The 22,477-nt window shown below is 37.4% G+C and overlaps 1 protein-coding gene, 1 long non-coding RNA gene and 1 other non-coding gene across 5 annotated transcripts in view; 1 reads left to right on the top strand and 2 right to left on the bottom strand.

The window, feature by feature from the left end:
* The window catches only part of ZNF410 (zinc finger protein 410), a 32,087-nt gene extending 10,881 nt beyond the window's left edge, over positions 1 to 21,206 (bottom strand). For 2 of the 3 annotated variants that reach the window (XR_003044084.1, XM_006925433.3), the window contains exons 1-8: positions 21,073 to 21,206; positions 11,823 to 11,903; positions 10,788 to 10,969; positions 9,689 to 9,824; positions 6,805 to 7,023; positions 5,325 to 5,516; positions 1,364 to 1,514; positions 675 to 856 (exon numbers count right to left, since the gene is read on the bottom strand). Coding sequence is in view for 2 of the 3 variants with exons in the window: in XM_006925433.3 (XP_006925495.1) it covers positions 675 to 856; positions 1,364 to 1,514; positions 5,325 to 5,516; positions 6,805 to 7,023; positions 9,689 to 9,824; positions 10,788 to 10,820 (913 nt within the window). In the remaining variant the exon portion in view is untranslated. The remainder of the gene's footprint in view (positions 1 to 674; positions 857 to 1,363; positions 1,515 to 5,324; positions 5,517 to 6,804; positions 7,024 to 9,688; positions 9,825 to 10,787; positions 10,970 to 11,822; positions 11,904 to 21,072) is intronic. The other variant, XM_006925432.3, reaches the window with a different exon arrangement.
* LOC112473893 lies at positions 4,828 to 4,946 on the bottom strand. Its single transcript, XR_003044189.1, has one exon. It is a non-coding gene; the product is annotated as a 5S ribosomal RNA (ribosomal RNA).
* The window catches only part of LOC112473644, a 36,483-nt gene continuing 26,437 nt past the window's right edge, over positions 12,432 to 22,477 (top strand). Inside the window, exon 1 of the long non-coding RNA XR_003044085.1 lies at positions 12,432 to 20,614. This is a non-coding gene — a long non-coding RNA (uncharacterized LOC112473644). The remainder of the gene's footprint in view (positions 20,615 to 22,477) is intronic.

Below are 22,477 nucleotides of genomic sequence, written 5' to 3'. Positions count from 1 at the left end.
AGAGCATCCTAAGACAGTGGTCTGAGTTCGGTGATTAAGCTTTGGCAAGAGGTTTAGTACATGCTGGGCCAAGTGGCTTAGAAAGTCACCCTTAGACTTTAGACTAAGAGTCATGGTATCTCTCTATTTTGCTCCTTTGATATTAACAGACTGCTTGACCCAGAACAAGTCACTTCTCCATTCTGTTTCTCATGTTGTGAGGCTCTAACAAGAAAGCAAACTCCTCAAAGTAGGGATTATATGTTAGCTTTTGCATTTCCCCCTACCTTACTCCATTTAGTTCCTAGAACAGGCTCTGTATGTGACTCAATAAATGTCACTGCCCCAAATTACAGCTGTATAATTTAAAAGATATTTGGAAACACTTATTTTGTCCCTATCTCATGACATCATTGTTATCAGAGAAGGACGTATATCCCTTCCCACACTTCAGGCTCCTAGAGGCAGACGTCAACACTGTCTGTTCCTCACACACAGGTGAAAGCTCAAGAAAATGTTACTGAATGAACTGAAGAGTGCCATCAGGCACTTAAAACAAAGAAATTCCATCTTCGGAGTTCTAGCAACAGCCCTAGATCTTCATTTCTATTTTCACCTCAGAGCCTTTCCTAGGGATAGGCAAGCAAGCACTGGCACAAGCAGACTGCCCACAGGAATGCTGGGGTTGCACGCACCTGTATGGATGCGCAGGTGATTCTTCAGATTTCCTGCTGTAGTGAACTGCTTACCACAGCTAGACTCGGGGCACATGAAGGGCTTCTCCCCATTGTGGGTCCTCATGTGCACCTTCAGCCTCTGTAGCACGTAGAAACTTTTCCCACAACCTTCTGCGGGGCAGATGAAGGAGCGGTCATTTCTGGGGTGGGGGTGGGAGCGGGGGTGAAGGGAAAAAAATCACATGAGCAACAATACCTGAAAATGCTCTCTGCTAGAGAGGACAAGTCAAGGCTCCTATTGACTCTCAAGGCAGACAGTTAATTCCAAACCTGGATATAGAAGAATCACCTGAAGTTTGTTAAAACTATAGATACTTAGGCCCTTCTAGAAATACTGATTTCACAGGTTTAGGGTGGGGCTCAAGCCTATTATTTTTTTAAAGTTCTCCAAGAAATTATGTTTATAATGAGATTAGAGACCTCTCCAAGACATTTCAATGCTAAATGTCTTATTAAGTATCTGTCAAGAATGAGGTAAATGAAACAATGCAGATTAAAGAACAAAAGACATCTTAACCACAAATGAGCTGGAGCCCCTGATTTCCTTTGTCACCTGGAAGAACAAGTTCCTTTGTGAACTCAGATGTTCTTGGGGGTACATTATCAATGTTCTTTAGCTCCAAGTATGGAATCTCAGATTTGCTCACCGATGAGTTTTGAGGTGGTACTTGAAGTGAGCTGGCCACACAAATGTCCGGTCACAGCCTTCAACTGTACACTTGAGCTTCTTTTCCACTTGAGGAAGGGGCCCAGAATCTTTGGGTTGCCCATCACCAGAACCAAGGTGGATGTTTTCTCCTGTAACAGAGTCACATATTTGTAACCCAGGAAATGACCCTGTTCAGATACTTTGGATCAAACAATAAGGCTCCTGTATTTTACTCCTAGTGGTCAATTATCAGATATCTTCACCTTCCCCAGCTCTCTTTGTATCCATTTAATAAAAGAAGTGAGAGTGCTCTATATCCCTATCCCCTTATTCCAGAGCCATAATGCTTTGTTTCACAAGACTGAGCCTCTTTGGTAAATGTAAGAAATGTCCAAAATGGTTTCATATCAAAAAGCAGAGTTAAACCTATTTTGCATTACACAGTAATATCAACATCTAGAATAGAATGCTACAGAAGATGATGTAAAGTTCTAGATAACAAAAACCTATATTTTAAGGAGGAGCAACCATTCTGGCTTAATTGTGGGTTTACAGTAGTAATTCCTTTTGTAGATGGCCATTCTTAGATTTTTATCTTGTGAAGTCAATTTGGCTGTTTATAACATTCTAGAGAATATGAATCACCTTCCGATCTCCTGTACCACTCCGCTTTTGTTATAAAATATTTAAGAATACAAAAACTTAGCTGACTTTAAAATTTCTAACCACATTTTTGAAAGTAAGAGATAACATCTATTGAAGCTTTTGTTCAAAGGAATAAGAGGAGGGGAGGAGAGGAGCACATAGTGATGCTCCTTTTCTTTTAGACATACTTGAACAAAAGAGAAAAACATTCACTTCATTATGCTATAGGCATAAAGAATTTATCTTTCCAGTATATATACCTTAGGAATAAGATTTATATTCCCAAATTTCCCTCTCAAAAGCCAAGGGTTGTATATGTATGTTGTACCCATTACACTCCCTGGAACCTGACCAATGATCAAAGGCAGTTTCTGTCCCGTCTATTAATCTTATTCTCTTCCTGCCCTACATTCACCAAATGATAGTCATAAAACTAATTGCTCTAAGGTCAAAGTAAAATCCAAGATGCTTTCTGCTAGCTAATATTAACTTTTCTTTTTAAATATTATCCCAGGTTTTTTTTTCTTTTGTCGTTTAATTGAAAAAGTAATACCTGTACATAGTTAAACATCACATACTATAATTTTCCATTTCCAAAGTTCTAGCTAATTAATTTCTATTGAAGGATCTGTAGAAATCCTTCGCTAACAGAGATTTAAACTTGTGACACTTGGGGCTTTGTGCATTCCATTTTGTAGATATAGTTAGAACACTGATATAATCATAAAAAAGAAGAAACTCCCTCAGAAGAGAGTAAGCTGCCTTGGATTTGAGTCCTTATAAAATCACTCAAAAGAAGGGTTCCCTCAATTACTTTGTTTCCAAAAAAAAGATAGGTTAACTTAACTTAAAAATGACTTCAACCAATGATAATTTTGAATATTGAGAGGTCACCTGATGAACTGGTTCAAAAAAAGAGAAAGACAAAGAAATTCAACAATTCATATCACCCAAGTTGGATAACAACTGTAAATACTACAGTTACGTGAGTAGGTCTTTGCATTTGGGATAAAATTTCCAGTGAGGGTGTCATATACAGCAAAGATTAATAAACTTTCTGTAAAGGGCCAGATAGCAAATATTTTTGGCTTTGAGGGCTATATGATCTCTGTCAGAACTATTGGAACTTTGCTATGGTAGCTACCATAGACCATTTGTTACTAATAGGCATGCTTATGTTCCAATAAAGCTTAATTTACAAAAACAGGTGGGTATTTGGCCCATGGGCCTTTGCCTAACTCCAACGTAAGCATCTATTAAAATATTTCTGTATCTCAATCAACTTAGATGGATGTGAAGATGACATGCTTTAAAAAACTGTGCGAGAGGACTCATAAAGTGGCTTCAGTAATGTAATAACAAAGTTATTTGTTTAAATGCATTAAAATATTGACTAAAATCATTCTATTACATGGTAGTGGGTAAGAAGCAACATTAAATTATTTCCTATGATTTAAAATGTGTGTGTCTAACCAAAATAATAAAATTTTCAAATAGCAATTTACAATGTTTAATTTTACCTATATGCCTAAAGATTTATATAAGTTAGACCCAAAAAAAGGATTTAAGAAAATCATTTCATTGAGAACATGAAAAATTATCATATATTTAGATTCACCTTATATTCAAGCCTATCAGGTAGATTTTAAGTAGCCAAGTAACATATTTTGAGAGTAATAAAAACATGTACACAATGCTTCGCTGCCTATAAAGTATTTCCCAAAGAGAATCATGTTTCAAACATAAGAAAACTGAAGCTAAGGGAGGTTAAACTGCCCAGGCAGGGAACTAGTAAATAATGGCACCAGGTCCGGCTCTTGGGCCCCCAGAATCTAAATCCCAAGTTCCCTCTGTGCACTGCTTCTCATTGGCAAATATAGCACTACTTCCTCAATGAAATGTGGAGTTGCTGAAGGTTTCAGGATCCAGAGATTGCAAAAGCATCTCAGGAAGAATTTGAACTTCAGAAGTACCCTCGAATGGTAAAACAAGCCATTCTAAAAAGTACTATGGTAGTTACAAGTAAAACTTATTTTGAAAACTAATAGAAGTTTGGAGTTCTCTGTGCAGAAAAGATTTAGGTTAATGTTCCTAAAACAGGAATATTCTGAAATTTTCTCAGGGATCCTTGAGCTCTGTATGATAAATTTTTTAACTTTTAATTTTCATTTGCATGGTAATCAAAAAATAATCATAAGCATATTACAGGTTGTCTGCATGAGCTCCAAACAGCTATGTATTGACATAAGATTTCAATGCTTAAGCTTGGTTTGTGATGACAGTCTTCTACCTTACATTAATAATTTCTTGTATTTCCTTAATTGTCACAGGTTAATGAGAAAATACAAAGGCAAAAAGTATTATGGCAAGTATTATGGCTACATAAGCAAAAGTTTTGCGGTGGTTTAGGAGTGGTTTGAATAGAGCCATGGTCTTCAAGTTGTAACAAGCATCAGAACTACCAAGAGGGCTTCCTTCCTAAAAGACTGCTAGTTTCTGATCGAGGAGCATGGGGCCTCTGAATTTGCATTTCTAAGTTCCTAGGTGATGCTGACGATCCAAAGACCACACTTTGAAATTACCAGATAGAGAAAAGTGGCAGAATAAGTAGTACAGACATGCTGAACTCAAAAGAAACGACATAAGAGCCCTCATAGCTAACCACTAAATTGCCATGAATGATTTAGTGTCAGCAAAAAATCATCTGTCAAACTGACTTTTTCTTTTTCAATTTTTTAAGCGAGGCAACCCTTGGTTGACCTCACAGATTGCAAGGACCTTGTCAGCTTACAATCCCTTATTTTTTTATTTTTTTTATGCCTTCAGCCCCTGGTCTTCCTAGGTGGTCTCCCATCCAAGTACTAACCAGGCCCGACCTTGCTTAGCTTCCGAGATCAGATGGGATCGGGCTTGTTCAAAGTGGCATGGCCATAGACTCAAACTGACTTAATTTTATTTTCACTGGTTTTGCAGTTTTATTTCTATTAATTGATACAACTGTTTTCATTAATGGTGTAAAAGCTCTAAGTGTAAGGAACATTACAATAAAAACAATTAAGGATCTGTGAAAATGTTTTTCTTTAAAGGGGACTCTGTACATTATTAAAAGATGAGAATTGAGACTACTTATTTAGTTGATGCTACACACGAATATGACATAGCTGAGTTATTTTATAGAAAATAAGATAATTTACATGTTTCTAGCCTTCTGCTCTCACCAATAAAATAATTTGGAATATATACAACTCAAAATATAGCCAGTGCATTATCAAAATCTCTGCATAGAATACTAGAAAACGTCGCAAGGGTCTCACCATTGCTGCTAGTTTTTGCATTCTTTGCTAGTTGTGCACGAGTAGCAGCAATCAAACTGTCATGGGCCAACTCCTGAACCCGGAGGAACCACGGAATGCTACTGTCCGTGCTCTCACTGGAGAGGAAATCATTCCCTGAATCCTCTGCTTCATCTTGTACAAATACTAAGTGTTCAGCTGAAGAGCCCAGACCTGGAAGAAATGAGGATATATGAAAGTTAGCCATCAAATAATCCTTTTATTGGCTCTGGCTCAGAAACCCTATGTGTCCTGGGCCCTGGCTCAGAAACCCTATGTGTCCTGAATCAGCCATTCCAGATCTCCATCTCTCACCTTAAGCTCTGGTTCTCATATGAGATCAGGTTAACTTTCCGCTCCCAGCCTACAGGCTTGTCTTTATTTTACCTCCTCCAATTTCAAAGGCAAAGCTGTCCATCCTCATAACCAGGCTAACCCTTACCTCTAGTATCCCAGTCTTATCTTTCAGTTATCCCCTCCTGTCTCCAGCAGTTGTCTCCTCTCTCCCATCTGCAACCCAATCCTCTCTACTGGCCAGCTTGCAGCCTCCCTTACAGCCTTTAAATCTATCCAAGCTCAAGTTTCCTCCATCTTTATTTTTTACAAAAAACCAGAGAGTCAAAAGTACTTCCCCAGCTATCACCTTCTCATCTGTTCCTTCAAAGTCAATTTTCTTGAACAAGTGTAACTCTTAACTTGCATATTCACTTTCTCACCTGCCCTCCACTTCCCATCTCTTTAACCCCTGCCTCCACCTCTACTTCCACAATAACAATCGCTCTTGCTAAGGTCACCAGACATACACTTCCCAGTACTCACCTCACTAGTCCATCCTGAAGTATTTGGCATGATTTAGTACCTTTTCTTCTTTAAAACATTTTCCTCCCTTGGCTTCCCCCGCACTATTCTCATTCTGTTTTCTTTGTCCCTCTCTAGCAACTTCTTCCTTTTCTTCTGTTACGGTCAAATAAACATTTTTCTCAGAGTCCCAGATTTGCCTTTTTTGTTTATGCTCCAGACTACTTCTGAATCAAAGAATCCATTCTCACTGTTTCATACATTTCCTGAATGCTGATAAGCACCAAATCTACTTATTTCACACCAGCCGTCTCTAGAACTCTAGATCTGTTTCTAACTCTAAAGGACACCTCCTAAGTGTCCCTCCCATATCTCAACATCGACAGGCACAAACTAGAAGTAATCATCCTCCCTCCAGCCCTGTTCTCCTGTGTTCACTGGCTTGGTGAATGGCACCACCTAATTTCCCAAACAAGAAACTTTTGAGTCATCCTAGAGTCCACCCTCTCCCTCTCCACACTGAAGTGATCACTAGACTATACCAATTCTCCAAAATAAAACAATGATAACACTTCTTTCCATTTTAATATGACTGAGTTAAATATGCTTATCCCCAATTTATATCTTAAGCATGAACAGAGTACAGAAAAGGCTATAAAAATACCTGCTCTTGTTAGGTTAAGAAGAATAAAAGAAGTGCTATCACTTGGTTGTAGATCTTGCAGCAAGCTAGGAGACTCTGGAGTGGACAAAAACTCCGGGGACTTCTGTACAGTCTGAGCCCTCGTCTCCTCTCCGTCTGGCCCCACATTCACCTGAAGGCTTCTCAACACGGCTGAGGAAGGGACCTCCTTGGAGGAGTTAGTATGATTTGGAGTATCATCTAGTAAAGGGAAAATATCACAGCTTTATGTAGCATCCATCTCCAAGGAGCTCACTATTTTGATACATAGCACCTAATTCCTTTGTACTATCCCTTAGTATCTCACACCATTATAGGCACAGACAGCATTTTCATTTTACAAATAGAAAATCTGCCTCAGAAAATAACAGAGGGATGGCTTTAAGTTCTAAAGGAAGTCAGCCAAAAACTGAGGGGCAGACTCCTTTGCCAGTACTAATAACCAATCATCCATAACTGGATTTATATACTTGTCCTTTTGAGGCCAGAAATCAGTGCTTTTCCCTTGAAACATATAGTTACACAATGAATACTAATTTAATTTTTATAACATGTATGTGACAGTTTTGGTGAGTCAGGGAAAAAAAACATAGCCTGGGAAATAATTGAAATTTTATAGAATCATCAATGTTTCATTATCACTCTGGGTTTACAATGGATGTAAAGAAATAAGACTTTCCCTCTAGAACGTTATTCTAAGGGAGGAGATGAATTTACAAAGGTTTTGGTTGCAGTACAATGAGGAACTGCACTACAGTGCTGAAGGAGCCAAGGTTTTCAGAGGTTTTGTTTATCTTTATCAAAGGCAACCTTTTTTTCCTGTTTTAAGAAGCTAACAGATAAGATTACAGGAATAAAAATGGAAGCCTCGGGACAGTATTGCCATTTCAGAGCCTAATGAAGTTGCGCAACAATGTGAATTTACTTAATGCCACAGAGCTGGTTAAATGGTAAATTTTATGTGTATTTTACCACAAAAAATTTTTTTAATGAAGTTCAGAGAAACACTGTTTGTTATAGAATAACAGTAGAAAATAACTAACTATTCATCAACAATGGCATGGATAAAGAAGGTGTGGTACTCATATAACAGAATACTATAGAGCAATGAAACCAAACAAAACACAGCTACACACAAGGATGAATCTCACAAATAAAGAATAAAAGTATATACATTCAAATGATTCCATTCATTTAAAGTCTTAAAACAGCTCAAATTAAACTGCATTGCTTAGACTTTGGTGGTTACTTGGAAACTTGGAAACAAAGAAATAACTGTCACTAGAGTGAGGACAGTAGTGACCTATGGAAGAACAGAGGCTGTCTTTATCAGGGCAGAGCCCATGGAAGGCTTAGGAGCTGGCAACTTCTTGATTGGGTGTAAGTATCTCCTTTACAGTAATCCTTCGAAATGTGTATTCATGTGGTTTTGCAATTTTCTGTATTTATCACATGTCCCAGGTAGAAAGAAAACATGCAGCCCATGCATGGAATGGTACAGATACTTAGGAGGGAGGGGAATGAGATTTGAAAGGTATGGAGATACACATTTGTGACTGTAATACTATGTTTCATGAGCTGAGAGATGAGTACATAAGTTTTCATATATTATTATCTATTGCTGGTTCTTGAAAATATTTTAAAACAAAATTAAAACTAAAAAAGGTAATGTAGAAGATGTTTTGTTCCTATTTTCATTTTCCTTATGATTATTAAAATATTTATTTTATAAGTTAAAATTGGGAGAGAAAAGTCAGGGGGAAAAAATAGCCTAATGAAAATCAAAATTTTTTAGCAAATGGAAATTTTCACATATTGAATATCTATAAGTATTTGGAAGGACTCCCAATATACTAGTAGAAAAATGGGAATTGAGAGGTGAAAAGTGTTTCGGAAAAGCTTGGAGCTAGGTAGGGAAGTCTTAAATCAACTTTGGTTGATTGAATGTATTTGCCCTTCTTTAATCTTTAAATATAAAAAATGATTTTAAAGTCACTTCAAAATCAAAGAAAAAAGAACATCACTAAAAGATAGTAACCAGGAGACTTTATAACAATTAAGTTGTCACCAATAGGTTAATGTCAACATTAATATTCCGATTTTAAAACAAGGACAATAAAGAATTCACTGCATCCAAAAATGTTACCAAGTGATAGGATCACTCTCTACCCATCCACAGGAATCTCACTACCCATGCTCAGCATTCTACTTCATTCTACCTCTCCTGAAACCTCCTCACCAATTATCCATTCTTTCTGCCTGCAGCTTCTCTAACTCAATCTTTCCTCTTAGCATAAAACCACCCTTAAATATTTCAAATTTTAGAAAAGAATTAATTCATCTACCTTACATGCTTCTTTTCCCTTCCCAGAGCAAAACAGTCTTTAAAAAAAAGTATAGTTACTTCCTCAACTATACTTACCTTGCACTGATACCCCAACCTACTGCAGCCTCATTTTCTACCTGCCTCTCCATGGAACAGGTCCTGCTAAGGTCAACAATGGCCTTGTTGACCCTATCTCATTGGGCCTCTTAGGAGCACTGACTATGCCCTTCCATGCCAATACTCCTCATACTACTCTAGCCTTTCCTTCTTCCCTCCCCTTCCCAGGCTCTCCTGCCTTACCCTGTACTTTGAATAAAGAGTCTCGCCTTCTCACTCTCACACTCCATGGGTGATTGTATCTATTCCTATGGCTTAAACTACCAATGCACTTATGACTCCCATGCTGTTTTTTTCTCCATGATTTCTAATTTTTATAGTTTCTACCAGTTATAAAGTCAATTACCCCATTCCACCAGGACCACAGAGTAGGCTAAACTTCTAGGACTCATTTATCTTATCTGTAGTGATCGTAATTTTTACCTGGTAATATCAGCCGACTGCATTCTGAGGCCTCAGTCACCGGAAGGAGGGACAAGCAAGTAATGTCTTTAGCTTCTGATTCTACTAGCCCCTGTCCCAATGGGATGGACGTATTCTGAACAAACTGTACCAGGAGCTGAGGGGAGAGGGAGCAATATTAGAAATATGGCTTTTTAGGAATGGATCTAAAACTCTGAATTTACCAAAAGGTGATGATGTAATTAAGTCTTGATTGCTCACTACTCTGCTATATTCATAGAAAAACTAGATTAATGACGAAACAATATTTAAAGTTATTTATATCAAGTCCTCTGTTCTAGAGAAAGGCTGAATTATATAATTAATTTAATTTGTCACCTTCCACCAGAGAAATGATAAAAATAATTATATTTTTAAATGATGGCTATTAAAAATCCGACCACATTGTGCTGATTACATTTTATAAAAAGCACTTTTTTCTGTGTACTGGCTCTTTTAACTCTATAACTCGGTAAAATTGAACATGTATTTTAAAGATACAAAATCAAGCTAAAGACACTAATTGGCTTTTCTAAGGTCACATGACTAGTGAGAAGCAGTGTCAGGCTGCAAACTTAAATATCTGATTCAAAATTCAGTGACTTTTCCATTATGCAACAGATGTACTAAAAGTAAAATGAGAAAAATTAATAAAAATTTTAAATATTTAAGTCCTCTCATCACATTTAGAAAGAAAATACTCTCAAATATACACAAAATTAATTTTTAAAAATTGCTTGTAGTAATACTTACGTATATCTATCTACACATATAAACATACACGCCATATGTATATGATAAAAATTTGTCATATAATTACCTAGATGTATAATTTTACACTTATTTAAATAAATATAAAGTCATAGGAGATAAAAATGGAATTTTTAAATCTTTGAGAAAGTACTTAGTAAAAGAAATATAATGAACTAGTAATTCTAACCCAAACCATATTGCCTGCAAAGCCTAAAATTTTACTATCTAGCCCATTACAGAAAAAGTTTGCTGACCCCTGAACTAAAAAAGGACACACTTTGGAATACAGCCCATCTAAAGGAAAGAAAACAAGCTGACTGGGGCTCACCTCTGGTTTGGATTCTAACTCATCTGATAACATTGATTCAGTTTCCAAATCCTGCAGCTGTTCAGGGGACAGATTAAAATTTTAACTCGGAGTCAATGACACCTTCCTGTTATGCTCACATTCCTCTAGGAAATGCTATGTTTTTCCTGTTAAGATGCTGTGCTGAGTGTAATCAATTTAGCCTGAAATAGGGGGAAAAAAGAGAGAGAATTAAGAGCAAAAAAAAAATGTAGCTAAATAAACAAAAACACTTCTTTATATATCCAAAAATCACAACAAAGTAAATAAAGAATTCAGCCCAAACACTTGTTTTAAAATTGAACAAGCTCAATAGACATCAAAACCCATAAAAAGTTATATTTTGATCTAGATTTCTACTTTTAATAATCTATTCTAAGAAAAGGTTTTAAATATGGGAAAAGCTACATGCCCAAAGAATTTCACCTTATCATCTGTGATAAACTACAAACAGCATATAAATATACATATATACCCGACAATTAGGGAATGTTGATTAAATTATGGCACTGTCACTTAAAATATAGTTATGAAACAATGCAACAAAGAAAAATGCTACCACCACCTTAAATTACAAAAACAAAATACAAAGTGACACACTTGCTAATATTAAAACTAGTTAAGATATGCATAGGAAAAGTAAAAGGAAATTCACATAGCTGTGATAGCTATACTGGGCGGTAGGCTGATATGATTTTTTTTTCTTTTCTCAATTTCCCAATTTTTCTAAAAATAGTTTTATACAATCAGTCATAATTTGAACAATGTTTCCCCAAAGTAGTATTCTCAGTACCCTGATACAGCTGTTTTCTCTCCATAATTTAAATTCTCACTTTCTTATATCTTAATTTTTTTTTTTTTAGGATTCTGGCAAGTGAGTCCACTTTATTTCATACACTTGTTGCTAAAATTGGAAGCACTATTAAATACAAAGTGATCATACAGGTGAAATGTACCCAGGACGGTAGTTTTTAATTAATGCCAAGGTAAAGTGGAAAGTTAGAATACGATACTTACTCTACAAAAAGAACATTTAGAAGTACTTGAATGTTACTGTCTGTTAGTTCCTCCCTCTCCCCTTAGTTAGCTGCCGGAAATCTGCATTTTTCATCAAAAAAAAAAAAAATTTACAAGATGTAAGTAAAAGTGCTCCTTTCATTTTGTTTCCCACAAAAAAAATCATAAATCTCCAACTCTTCCTTTCACATATTTTTACTTATTCAAGCACTATAATAGCTCAATGTAGTTTATCCATCCCTCTTTTTACAGAGGAAGAAACCAAGGCTCAGTACCTCATTTGCTCAAGTTACTAAGGTGCAGAGCCAGACTTCTACCCATAGAGCAGGTTGATTAAATAGTGATTACATCTCTCTAGGTCTGATCTTGAATAGAGCAGGTTGATTAAATAGTGATTATATCTCTCTAGGTCTGATCTTGAATCACCAGGGTTTAAGAATTCCTTTTTCCCAATTCTACCTCATCTCAAGAAGGCAAGAAATCACCGAATGTTTGTTTAGGTTGTCCTTAAGGTTCCCCTAATTTTGAGATTCCAGCATTATAAAATCTCTAAGAAACTAGATGACTATAGAGTGTCTTTATATATGTTAAGTTATTTTAGAAATTAATGGTGCTGGCTCCAGGGCCAGGTTACCTAATGAAAAATGAGAAAAAAAAAAAGAGGGATATGACTATGTGCTCTGAACAAGAAAAAATCAGAAATAGTAGATCTTAGACATTTTTGCAAAGCTATAATAATAACTTAGAGAAGGAGACTGCCACTTCTCTTGTAGTTTAAGTCACCTCTAGATCACTATTTCTCAAGGGCCCATGGTTATCTATGACATCTTTTTATTTTAGTCTTTTCATTTCAATGATAATCTTTAAAAAACAGCACAAGCACTTTCTAGAATAAATGGGTATCCATATTATAACTGAGTACTGCCATATAATTTTGGTGCCCAAATTTGTGGTTTGTATGTGTGCTGTATAAAAAAAAAAGAGAAAGAGAGACAATAGTCAGATGTAGTAGAATAGACAAGCTGACCTCAAAAGAATCTGTAATGGGAATATTCCGTACCATATCAAATGTACTGTGTGGATCTCAACTTTAACAAAGCAATTCACTATATGTACATCAGTTGGAAGTATGATGGCAAATATGCAATTCAATTCAATTCTATTCCCAATTTCAGTTACCCATTTAACAGATTTCAAAAACTGCAATGCAAATCTTTTTTTTAAATAACAGCTTCACTGAGATATAATTCACATACCACACAACTCACTCACTTAAAGAGTACAATTTAATTTTTAGTATATTCACAGTTGTGCAACCATAACCACAATTTTATAATATTTTCCTCACCCCAAAAAGGAAATCCTGTACCCATTAGTAGTCATTTCGCATTTTCTCCCAAACCTTCCCCTGACCAGGCCTAAGCAAAGACTAAACTACTTTCCATCTGTATGGATTTACCTATTGTGGACATTTCATATAAATGACATTATATACGTGATCTTTTGTGTCTGCCTGCTTTCATTTAGCATAACATTTCCAAGGTTTGTTATAGCATGTATCAGTACTTCATTTCTTTTTATTGCCAAATAATATTCTATTGTATGGATATACATTTTACTTATCAACTTATCAGCTGATGGACTTTGGGGTTGTTTCTCCATTTTGGCTGATTACACAATTTGGCTACTACACATAATGCTACCATGAACATTCACGTACAAGTTTTTGTGTGGACATATGTTCTCATTCTATATATATCCAGGAGTGGAAATGCTAGGTCATATGATAACTCTATGCATAACCTCCTGAGGAATTACCAGGCTGCTTTACAAAGCGGTTATACCATTTTACAATCCCACCAGAAGTATACAAGGGATCCACTTTCTCCACATCCTCAACAACATTTATTATCACAGACATCCTAGTGGGTATGAAGTGGTAATTCACTGTAGTTTTGAGTTGCATTACCTAATGGCTAATGATGTTGAGCATTTTTTCATGTGCTTATTGGACATTTGTACATATTTCTTTGAGAAATGCTTATTCGGGTTGGTGGCCTATTTTTTAATTATTTGTCTTTTTATTATTGCATTGTAAGAGTTCTTTATATATTCTGCATAAAAGCACCTTATCAGATACATGATCTCCACAAACTCCCATTCTGTGTGTTATCTTTTCACTTGCAATGCGAATCTTATCTTCCTTTGAACAAGGTAACTCTACAAAGTTATCAATATCTCATAAAATTGGCATTTAATAACTTCTCAGTCAGCTCTGGTTAAATATGAGGTCTGATTATAATAAACAGCTTAACAATGCCTTGACATTATAAATACTACCTTGTATGATACTTTCTGCATTAGTAGCACCAAAATTAAAATCAGAAACACATGAAATATATAAATAAATATAAGTCCAAGGCTAAATCTTTCTACTGTTACAACTCTACATTACATATTTTATTTTAGCAAATGACATCTCTACCACAAAATATAAAAGTTAATTTGAATTTTGTTTTATAATGTTGTTTACATCTGTATTCTTATTCATAAAGATATAAATCCATGGCAAGAATTGACAAAATCCGGATGACTTAAATTTTACAATGTATATAGTTCCCTGTTGCCGTCAAAACATATTAGACTGCTTACAGAAAACAACCTTAGTTTAGCATATATTTCTTAGAAATCCACTGACCCTAACACTGCTATTATTGAATTATCTGTAAATTTGTTGTTTTTTTTTAATAGCTGACTAAGAGCTATAAGATCTCAGCACAGGAGGGACAATTTTCCAGTATGGAGGCGGAAGTCTAATGCAATGTTTTTCCTTTAAATACAACTTACATGACACTAGAGAGAAAGGCACTGCTCTTACTCAAGGGGAAACTATTTTCCTGATAATTATGAGTCTCAGGAAATTTTTCTTTCAGGCTTCCTAAAACTATTAATTAAGATAAGAGATTAGAAATGCAATGTACATCACCCAAAGTTCTTTAATGTGGACAGTAATATTTGTTCACTTTTATCTTTAGCTGGTGAACAGGCAAAATTTATATCCTATTTCCCTTTAAATAGAAAAATTACTAATTTTGCTCCATACATAATAGAAGAGATGACATTTTACTATCAGCAACCAAGGCCAGGCTTGTTGAATCATAATTTCCACCAGTCATTAATAAGGAATCTTGGCTCTAGATAGAGTTCAAATACTGATCTCAGAAACTCAGGAATTGGTCTAAGTAGTACTATTCAGACCCTATGGCAACAACTAAATTTTACTGTGTTGCATGGTTCCCTATGGCCATCAGAGCATATTAGGCTGCTTAAAACAAATAAACAACCAACCAAAGAAAACACAACACCTTGGTCCAGCACATATTATTTTTTAGTAATCTACCAACCCTGTCACTGCTATTATTAAATATGTTATCTCATAGTCAGCCTAAAGGTTAAAATGAATGCAGGTAATAAACCTTTGCAAAGAACCAAAGCAAAAAACAAGAAACACTGATAAGTTTTGGGAATGAGTAATTAGAGAATTCAACTACAAAGAAGATTTAGGAAAACAGAGATCTCTATGATCAGGACCATCCTGAGAACAATTCTCCTTTTTTAGCCAAATAAATCCTGGGAACTGAAGTTTAATAAGCTTCATCCTTTTTCAACAGTACACTCAACATCATCCAGCAAATTATGCATTAATACCAAACAGCTGAACAAGTTAAATAAAGAAACTGAGGTATGTTTTAAAAAACAAAAACAAACAAACAAAACACCAAAGTCTCTAGAGCAGGAATCTAAATTCTGCCTCTGAATTGTTTGTTGAGACCTAGGCAAGCTACTCATCTTCTTGGTCCTAGGAAACTCATCTGAAATATAGAAATGACCACGGATCTACCGTAGGATTATTTTCACATCAATCAATAGAAATAATTATAAAATTCCTCAGAGATAAAGTTCCGCATAAGTGCTTAAGAAACAAGTAAATCTATCACTTAGTATACTATACAAGGTTAAGAACTCTGCCTTTTATTAGTGAATCCAAATTTCCTAGAAAAGTGGTTTTCAAACTTTTTTGACTGCAACTCCCAATGATACATTTTCTATAACCCAGTAAATGAAACACACAGAGACAAACACAAATAACATTTTCATGAAACAATACTAACCTATACTACTCTCATGCACTGAATTTTTTAAAAATAAGACCTACTAAATTGATCTCACAAACTACTAACATATTGTTTCCCACAGACTGAAAAACACTATTAAAGTACCTTCAAAATATCTTCAAAATACATACGTTCAACATAGAATCAGCCATAAAATGTAAAGCCATATATATAAACCTGCTATTAACATATATTACCATCAGCAATTACCATTGATAGAAGTCTTAGTGAAATTAAGTGACTGGAATCCTGTCCTCAAGCCCTCCCTGTGAGGCCTTCAGAGGAAAATACTACACTCTAGGCAATCGCCAGCAAAGAAAGGAAGTTTTTGTTCCCAAAATCCAATGCAGAACTCTCACGCACAGGACAGGAATTAATGTTAATACCATTTCCCTATGGTAGAGATGGCCTAAGACCAATGCAGGCCACATGGGAAAATACTGGAAGGAAAAACCAATCCAAAGTAAACAAGCCATAGGGGAACAGAGGTAATATGGGACTCTTGCCTCAGTACTGACTGCCATAGAAAAGGCAGTGTAGTCCAAAGGTAAAGATGACCAGGGGCTTTTACTACTCTGCCTCATAAAAGAAAGAGAATATCATTGTGTTAACCTCTAAAACACAAGGCCCAGAATATCACTACTGCTCTAACTTAAAGGAGGTAGACAATACCTTGACCTTGACCCCCATTTCAGAAAAAAGCAGAAAGTGGGGAAGAAATGGAGAAACACTGCTCCCCCAACTGGTCACCATTCACAAAAGTTAAAATAAAGCACGTAAGTGCAACCAAAAGGGACTAGCCCTCTCACCATGGGCCAATCTGTTTCTCAGCTCCCTCCATCTCTACCTGTGGCTGACCACAGATATAGACCCAGCAAGTCAGTAATGGTTAAAAAATGAAAACACAAATTCTATTAATAGTAGTGAATAACAAAGACTTAAATTTTTAATTTAAAAAAAAGCAGTTTACATTTTTAGTATAAATGGTAGTGCTAGGAGCAGAAAAAACAGGGAACTTTCTATATCATATCTAGCATATTATGGGGGTTGATTAAATTCCAATGATAAAGTGATAACAGGCACTGATGAAAAAAATTTGGAATATACAATTGTGAAGCCAAATGAATCTGTACGATTTACCCCAGGGCCTTCCCCCTTCTCTTCCCAGGATCTTCTGGGATACTCCATTCCCACAGCCCTGATTTTTATTCCAGTCATCTCCCCATTTCTCTACAATCCTTCAGAGCCAAATTCATCAAGAGTTGTCTCCAAACACAATCCTACCCCATCAATTGAAAGGATTACCCATGAGGTTCATGTTGCCAAATCCAATGGACACTTCGCTGTCCTCATCTTACTTGGCCTCTGCAATGGGCAACTATCGTTTTTGACTGTCTCATATTAATTTCCCCTGCTTGAGTGAAAGCACCAACATTTTGTTTGGGGATCTACCCCTCCCCCATTGATTATGTTATTGGTAGGACTGCAGATTAAGGTGTTCTTTTCTACCTTGGCCAAACTGTTGGACACATGACCTATGTTGAACAAATCAGACACTTTTCCTCAGAATATGAATCCTAAAAGAAGGAACTAAGGACTGAAAACTACTGCAGCAAGCCATTCATTCCAGTAATACAGTTAGCAACCTCCCCTGGGGCTGCTCATATCCCTGTCTTTTATAAAGCCAGGGCCTTCCGCATTTCCTTTGGTCCTGTGAGCTGCCCACATCCTTGTTATAAATTCCTATTCTCCTGAAGTAAACTGGTCACCTGCAACCAAAGAGCTATACTAGTATTATCTCTGAGAAGCACTGCCTCCTTCCTCAAACACTATTCTTTGCTTCCAAGATACATGTTCCTTATTTCGCTCCTACCTTACTGGTCATTTCTCTAGTCTCCTTTGATAACCCCTATATTCCTCCTGCACTCAGCTTCTAAATATTAAAGTTCCTCAGTATAGTACTGAGGACCTCTTTGCTTGCTACACTTTCTCTCTAGTGTGAACTCACACATTCCTTGGCTTTAAAATGATATAGTCTTTAAAATTTTTATCTATAGCTTAGATGCTTAGATATCTCCCCTGAGCTGCAGACTTGTATATACAATTGCATACTCGACTTTTCTACCTAACATTTTAACCTGGTGTCTTAATTTTAACATGTCCAAAATGAATTCTCTCCCAAGCCTGTTTACCATCATTCCCTGCTAGCCCCTCTCACTACAATCCTTTACTCAAGGACCACTATTTAGTAGTAATTACACCATTTAGGAGTAATTTTTATTACTTTCTTTCCTTTGCTCCCAATATTCAATCCAGTTATAAGTCCTATTGATTCTATCTTCAAAAGAGGAAATATAGCAAATCCGCCTATTTCTTTCTCTACTGCCACCACTCTACTCCAGGCCACCATCAACTCTTGCCTTAAAGTACTGTTACTGCCTACTAACTGACTCCCTGCTTCTACCACTGTCACTCTCCATTCTATTCTCTTCACAGCAGTAAATATCATCTTAAAATGAGAATCCTATTAAATCACTTCTCTGCTTGAAACTCTTCTCTAGGCTTTCTAATGCATCTAGAAAAAATCCAAACTCCTTATCCTGGCCTATAAGAACCAATGTGAGCTAGTCCTGCCTCTCCATCCACACTCCAGTCATCCTCCCTTATTTGCTCACCAGGCTCCAGCCAGATGAATCCCCCTTAATTCCCTGAACACATTAAACTCTTTCCTATATTAGGGATTTGCACATGACATTTCCTCTACGTAGGAATGCCTTCATCCCTCTCTTCCATTGCTTAGCTTTTTTTTATTATTCTTCAGAGCTCAGTTTAACTATTAACTCATTTAGAAAGGCTAGCCCTGATTCCTTATCCAAAGAAAGCTCTCTATACCCTCACCTTTATTTTCTATCTCTACTGTCTCCATTGTAGCACTTACCACAATTTCTAATCCTTTCATTTGTCTTTATATAGTATTCATTTTTTGTCTTGCCTCCCCCTAAATTGTAAGCTCCACAAACAAGGGCAAGAACTAGTCTTATTCACTACTATATCATTTCTGATACTGTGAAGCTCTAAAGGTTGTCTTTACTATGAGCTCAAAAGGCTTCTATACAAGATTCCCTGTAAGCACCTAGTGTGCACTGAATACTTGTATATGAATGAATGACATCGTACATGACACCCAAATTTTTGTCTCTATTCCTGACTTCTCTTCTGAACTCCAATCTTTCATTTCTAACTGCTTGCTAGTATCTCTACATGGATATCCAAAATCTAGATATCATCTCTCCCACCAAACCTGTTCTTCTTATATTACCCATTTCAATTATTGCTCAATCTTCCTCTCCCTCAGTTGCAAATTCTAGGTCTTTAACAACCTCCTCCTCCATATTTAAATAATCCCAGAGGTTCTGATTCCCTCAGATTTGTTTTTATTGTAATACCCTATTTAGGTCTCTCATTCTCTTTCAACAACACTATTAAAATAGGCTTCTAACTGGCCACCCTGCCATTAAAATTCTCCTTTCTAACCCATCTTTCCAAAACATAGAAATGCTTATATTACGCCCCTTACTCAAAGTTCACTGCCTCAGAATACTAGTGAAATTCCTAAGCATGGCATTTCAAATATTCTACATGTCCTCAAAGACCATTCCAGATGCAGCATCCACTATATTCCTCAATGAACTCTCTACTCCAGCCCACACTTGACTGGCTATTAAGTGAACACACCAACCCATGTCAGTGCTCAAGGTCTTTGCTTGGGATAGTTCTTCAGTCAGTAACAAACATCCCCAAACCAGTTCTGATTTTGTGAAATCTTGTCCAGCCTTTAAAATCCAACTCAAATGCCATCTCCTCCATGAAGACTCTCTTCTGAACCTTTCCCTCCAGTCAGAATAAATCTGTCCTAACCTTGGTGTTTTCACAACACAGTTTATTTCATCCCCCTTTGGGTGTTCATTGTTTACATGCAAATTTTTCTCACTGGTTAGGTTTGTTGAATTTACTCACCCTTCTTCCATTAACCTAGCACAATGCTGTACACAAAGGAAGCATTCAGGAAATATTTAAATAGGTAAACCCCTTAGTTTACAGAGAAAAAGCCAAAAGCTACAGATTAAGTAACTTGCCAAAAATTAGACATCTGCTTAATGCAACTTGAAAAACTAGAACCTAAACCTCGACTGCTAGTTTAGTTGACTTTACTCTGTCCGCACTAAGATAACATAAAGTGGATTTTCTTTCCTTCATAACAAAATGACCCTTACTTTATTTCAAAATGTTGCTTTTATTCTCTGCAAATACGCTGTGTTGACCCTTTACCAAAGTGAAGAAGAAGTACAAACTCTTAGGTCCTAAACTCTTAATAATATTTGACTTCCAAATAGTGCCTAAATGCATTTTAGAGCCTCATGAACAAGTGAGAAAAACTTTAATAAACTAACTGAATTCTTTTCTTTGAAGAAACTTCAGAGAATAAATTCGACCTGCTAAATGCATACAAGCGGTAAACACTCACAGCCCAAACCCCGCCCTGAAATGACAGTCGAAGGAGAAACCGGCAGCCCAGCCTCTCCGAGTCTGCAGCCTTCCTTCTTCTAGACCCAGAAAGTAAGTGGACATATGAAAGAAGAGGGCAGCTCTGGGATGAAATATCCAGGGCAGAATCCCCTTGGCATCCTCTTTCCCCCATTACAACGGCCTCAGTGTAAGGCCTCAAGGTCCGCGGGCAGGCCCCGGCTGCGGGTACAGTCTGGGAGCCCCCGCCCAAGGGATTCGCTGACTCCGGCTTCCTCGGGACGTTCTTGTTCCCATGCTCAGGCCCCAAAACCAAGCAAAGGAGCCGAATAATCGGCCCCCAACCCAGCGAAGGTAAGGATCGAAGCCGTGGGGCTTCAGCCCCACCGCTCCCGGGCCCGCCAGATCCCGGGGGGGTCTCCAAGGGGGGCGGTTTCCCTGCCCTCTCCGGGGGCGAACTCGACCCGAGTCCCTGAAGAGCCGATACTGGCTCCCACCCTCTCGGGGACCACCTAGCCTAGCAGTACGGTCTGGCCCACCCCGGAGCTCACCTTCCCGTCCGGGGCAGCCGTCCGTCCGTCAGTCGGTCTCGAATTCCGTCCACACATAGCGTCTTCCGGCTCCTGCCGGAAGCAGCTCGAGCGCGGGACAGGAAGTTTGGCCGCCCCCCGACGCACACACCCACTTTCTCGCCTCCGGGCGGTTTGGGGCCGCCGCAAGCGGGCTTCTCCCTGAAGAGCTGCAGCTCCGACTGGGCCTGCGGCGCAGAGCTCTGAGCCGGGACGGAAGGAGCCGCGGTCTCCTGCCTCCCACTCATTCTGTCTCACCTTCGGGGCTCTGTGATCTGCGATGCCCGGTAAAACGGGGTCGGTTAATTCTAGCCGTGACGTCACTGCTTCCTTGCAGCAGCGTATGGGTAGTTTTTCCTGTCAGCTGAGATCAATACTAGTTACAATGGAGGTAAGCGAAAAAGGTCACTAAACATGTATCAGAGTTTTCAGTGATGAGGACCTTGAAGCTTCACTGCCCGAAAAGGGAACTTGCAGAATCTAATTCTGCATTGTATACGGTACCGGATGAGAAGTGAGACTTGTGGAGAACTTTTTTGGAATACGAAATCCCTAGAGTCTAGGTTCCATATAATTGGATGTAAAGAGCTCTCGGCCGTCTTGACTAGGGACTAGAACACGAATTCCAAGCTGGATGCCACCACTTGTTGAACTTTATGAATCTGACTTCTTGAAATTACTAGTTTTTTTAATACTGCTGCTTGCTGAAGGATGAGGGACTCAACGAAGACAGTGGCAGTGGAGTTCTCTCAGAAACGCATTTTCGAGATCAAAGACCAGCCTTGATGACAGGTGTATTAACGGATGAGAGAGTAGTTAGGTACACAAACGATGGTGATTTAAAAAACAAAAGAGAAACGCGATTCAGGGGGAAATAATTCCTCTTCAGGTAAAGCAAATTTATCTATCCCAGATGCAAAGGAGATATTTACTTAGAGGTAAAGGTCTGGATCTTAAGTTAGAGGTCAAAAATAGAGATGTAGATTTGAGAGTTATCAATTTACAAAGGTGAGGCCCTCTCTAGAAATGGAACGGTGCAGGAAAAGTATAAGACAAGAAAGAAGAGAAGCCACTCAAGTCAACTGGAGTGATTGATTACTAACACAATTTGAATCTACTTTTTACAGATATTGCCAACAAAAATATATTACATGAACACACTATATATGTCTCACTGTTGAATTGTACACTTGAAACTTACTGGATTTCATTAACCAATTTCACCATAATAAAAATTTTTTATATTGCAGTGTGTAAACAGGTGATCACAAACCAGCACAACACTCAGAAGAATATCTTCAATTTTACTGTTCCCCCTCGCCCCAGCTTTATTGATATATACTAGACAGTTAGTTGCTCATATTTACATTGTATAATTCAATGAGTT

The sequence above is a fragment of the Pteropus alecto genome, unplaced genomic scaffold, assembly GCF_000325575.1.
Source record: "Pteropus alecto unplaced genomic scaffold, ASM32557v1 scaffold8, whole genome shotgun sequence".
NCBI lineage: Eukaryota > Metazoa > Chordata > Mammalia > Chiroptera > Pteropodidae > Pteropus > Pteropus alecto.
Note: the sequence above shows the minus strand (reverse complement) of the source record. Positions and strands in the feature narration are given on the sequence as shown.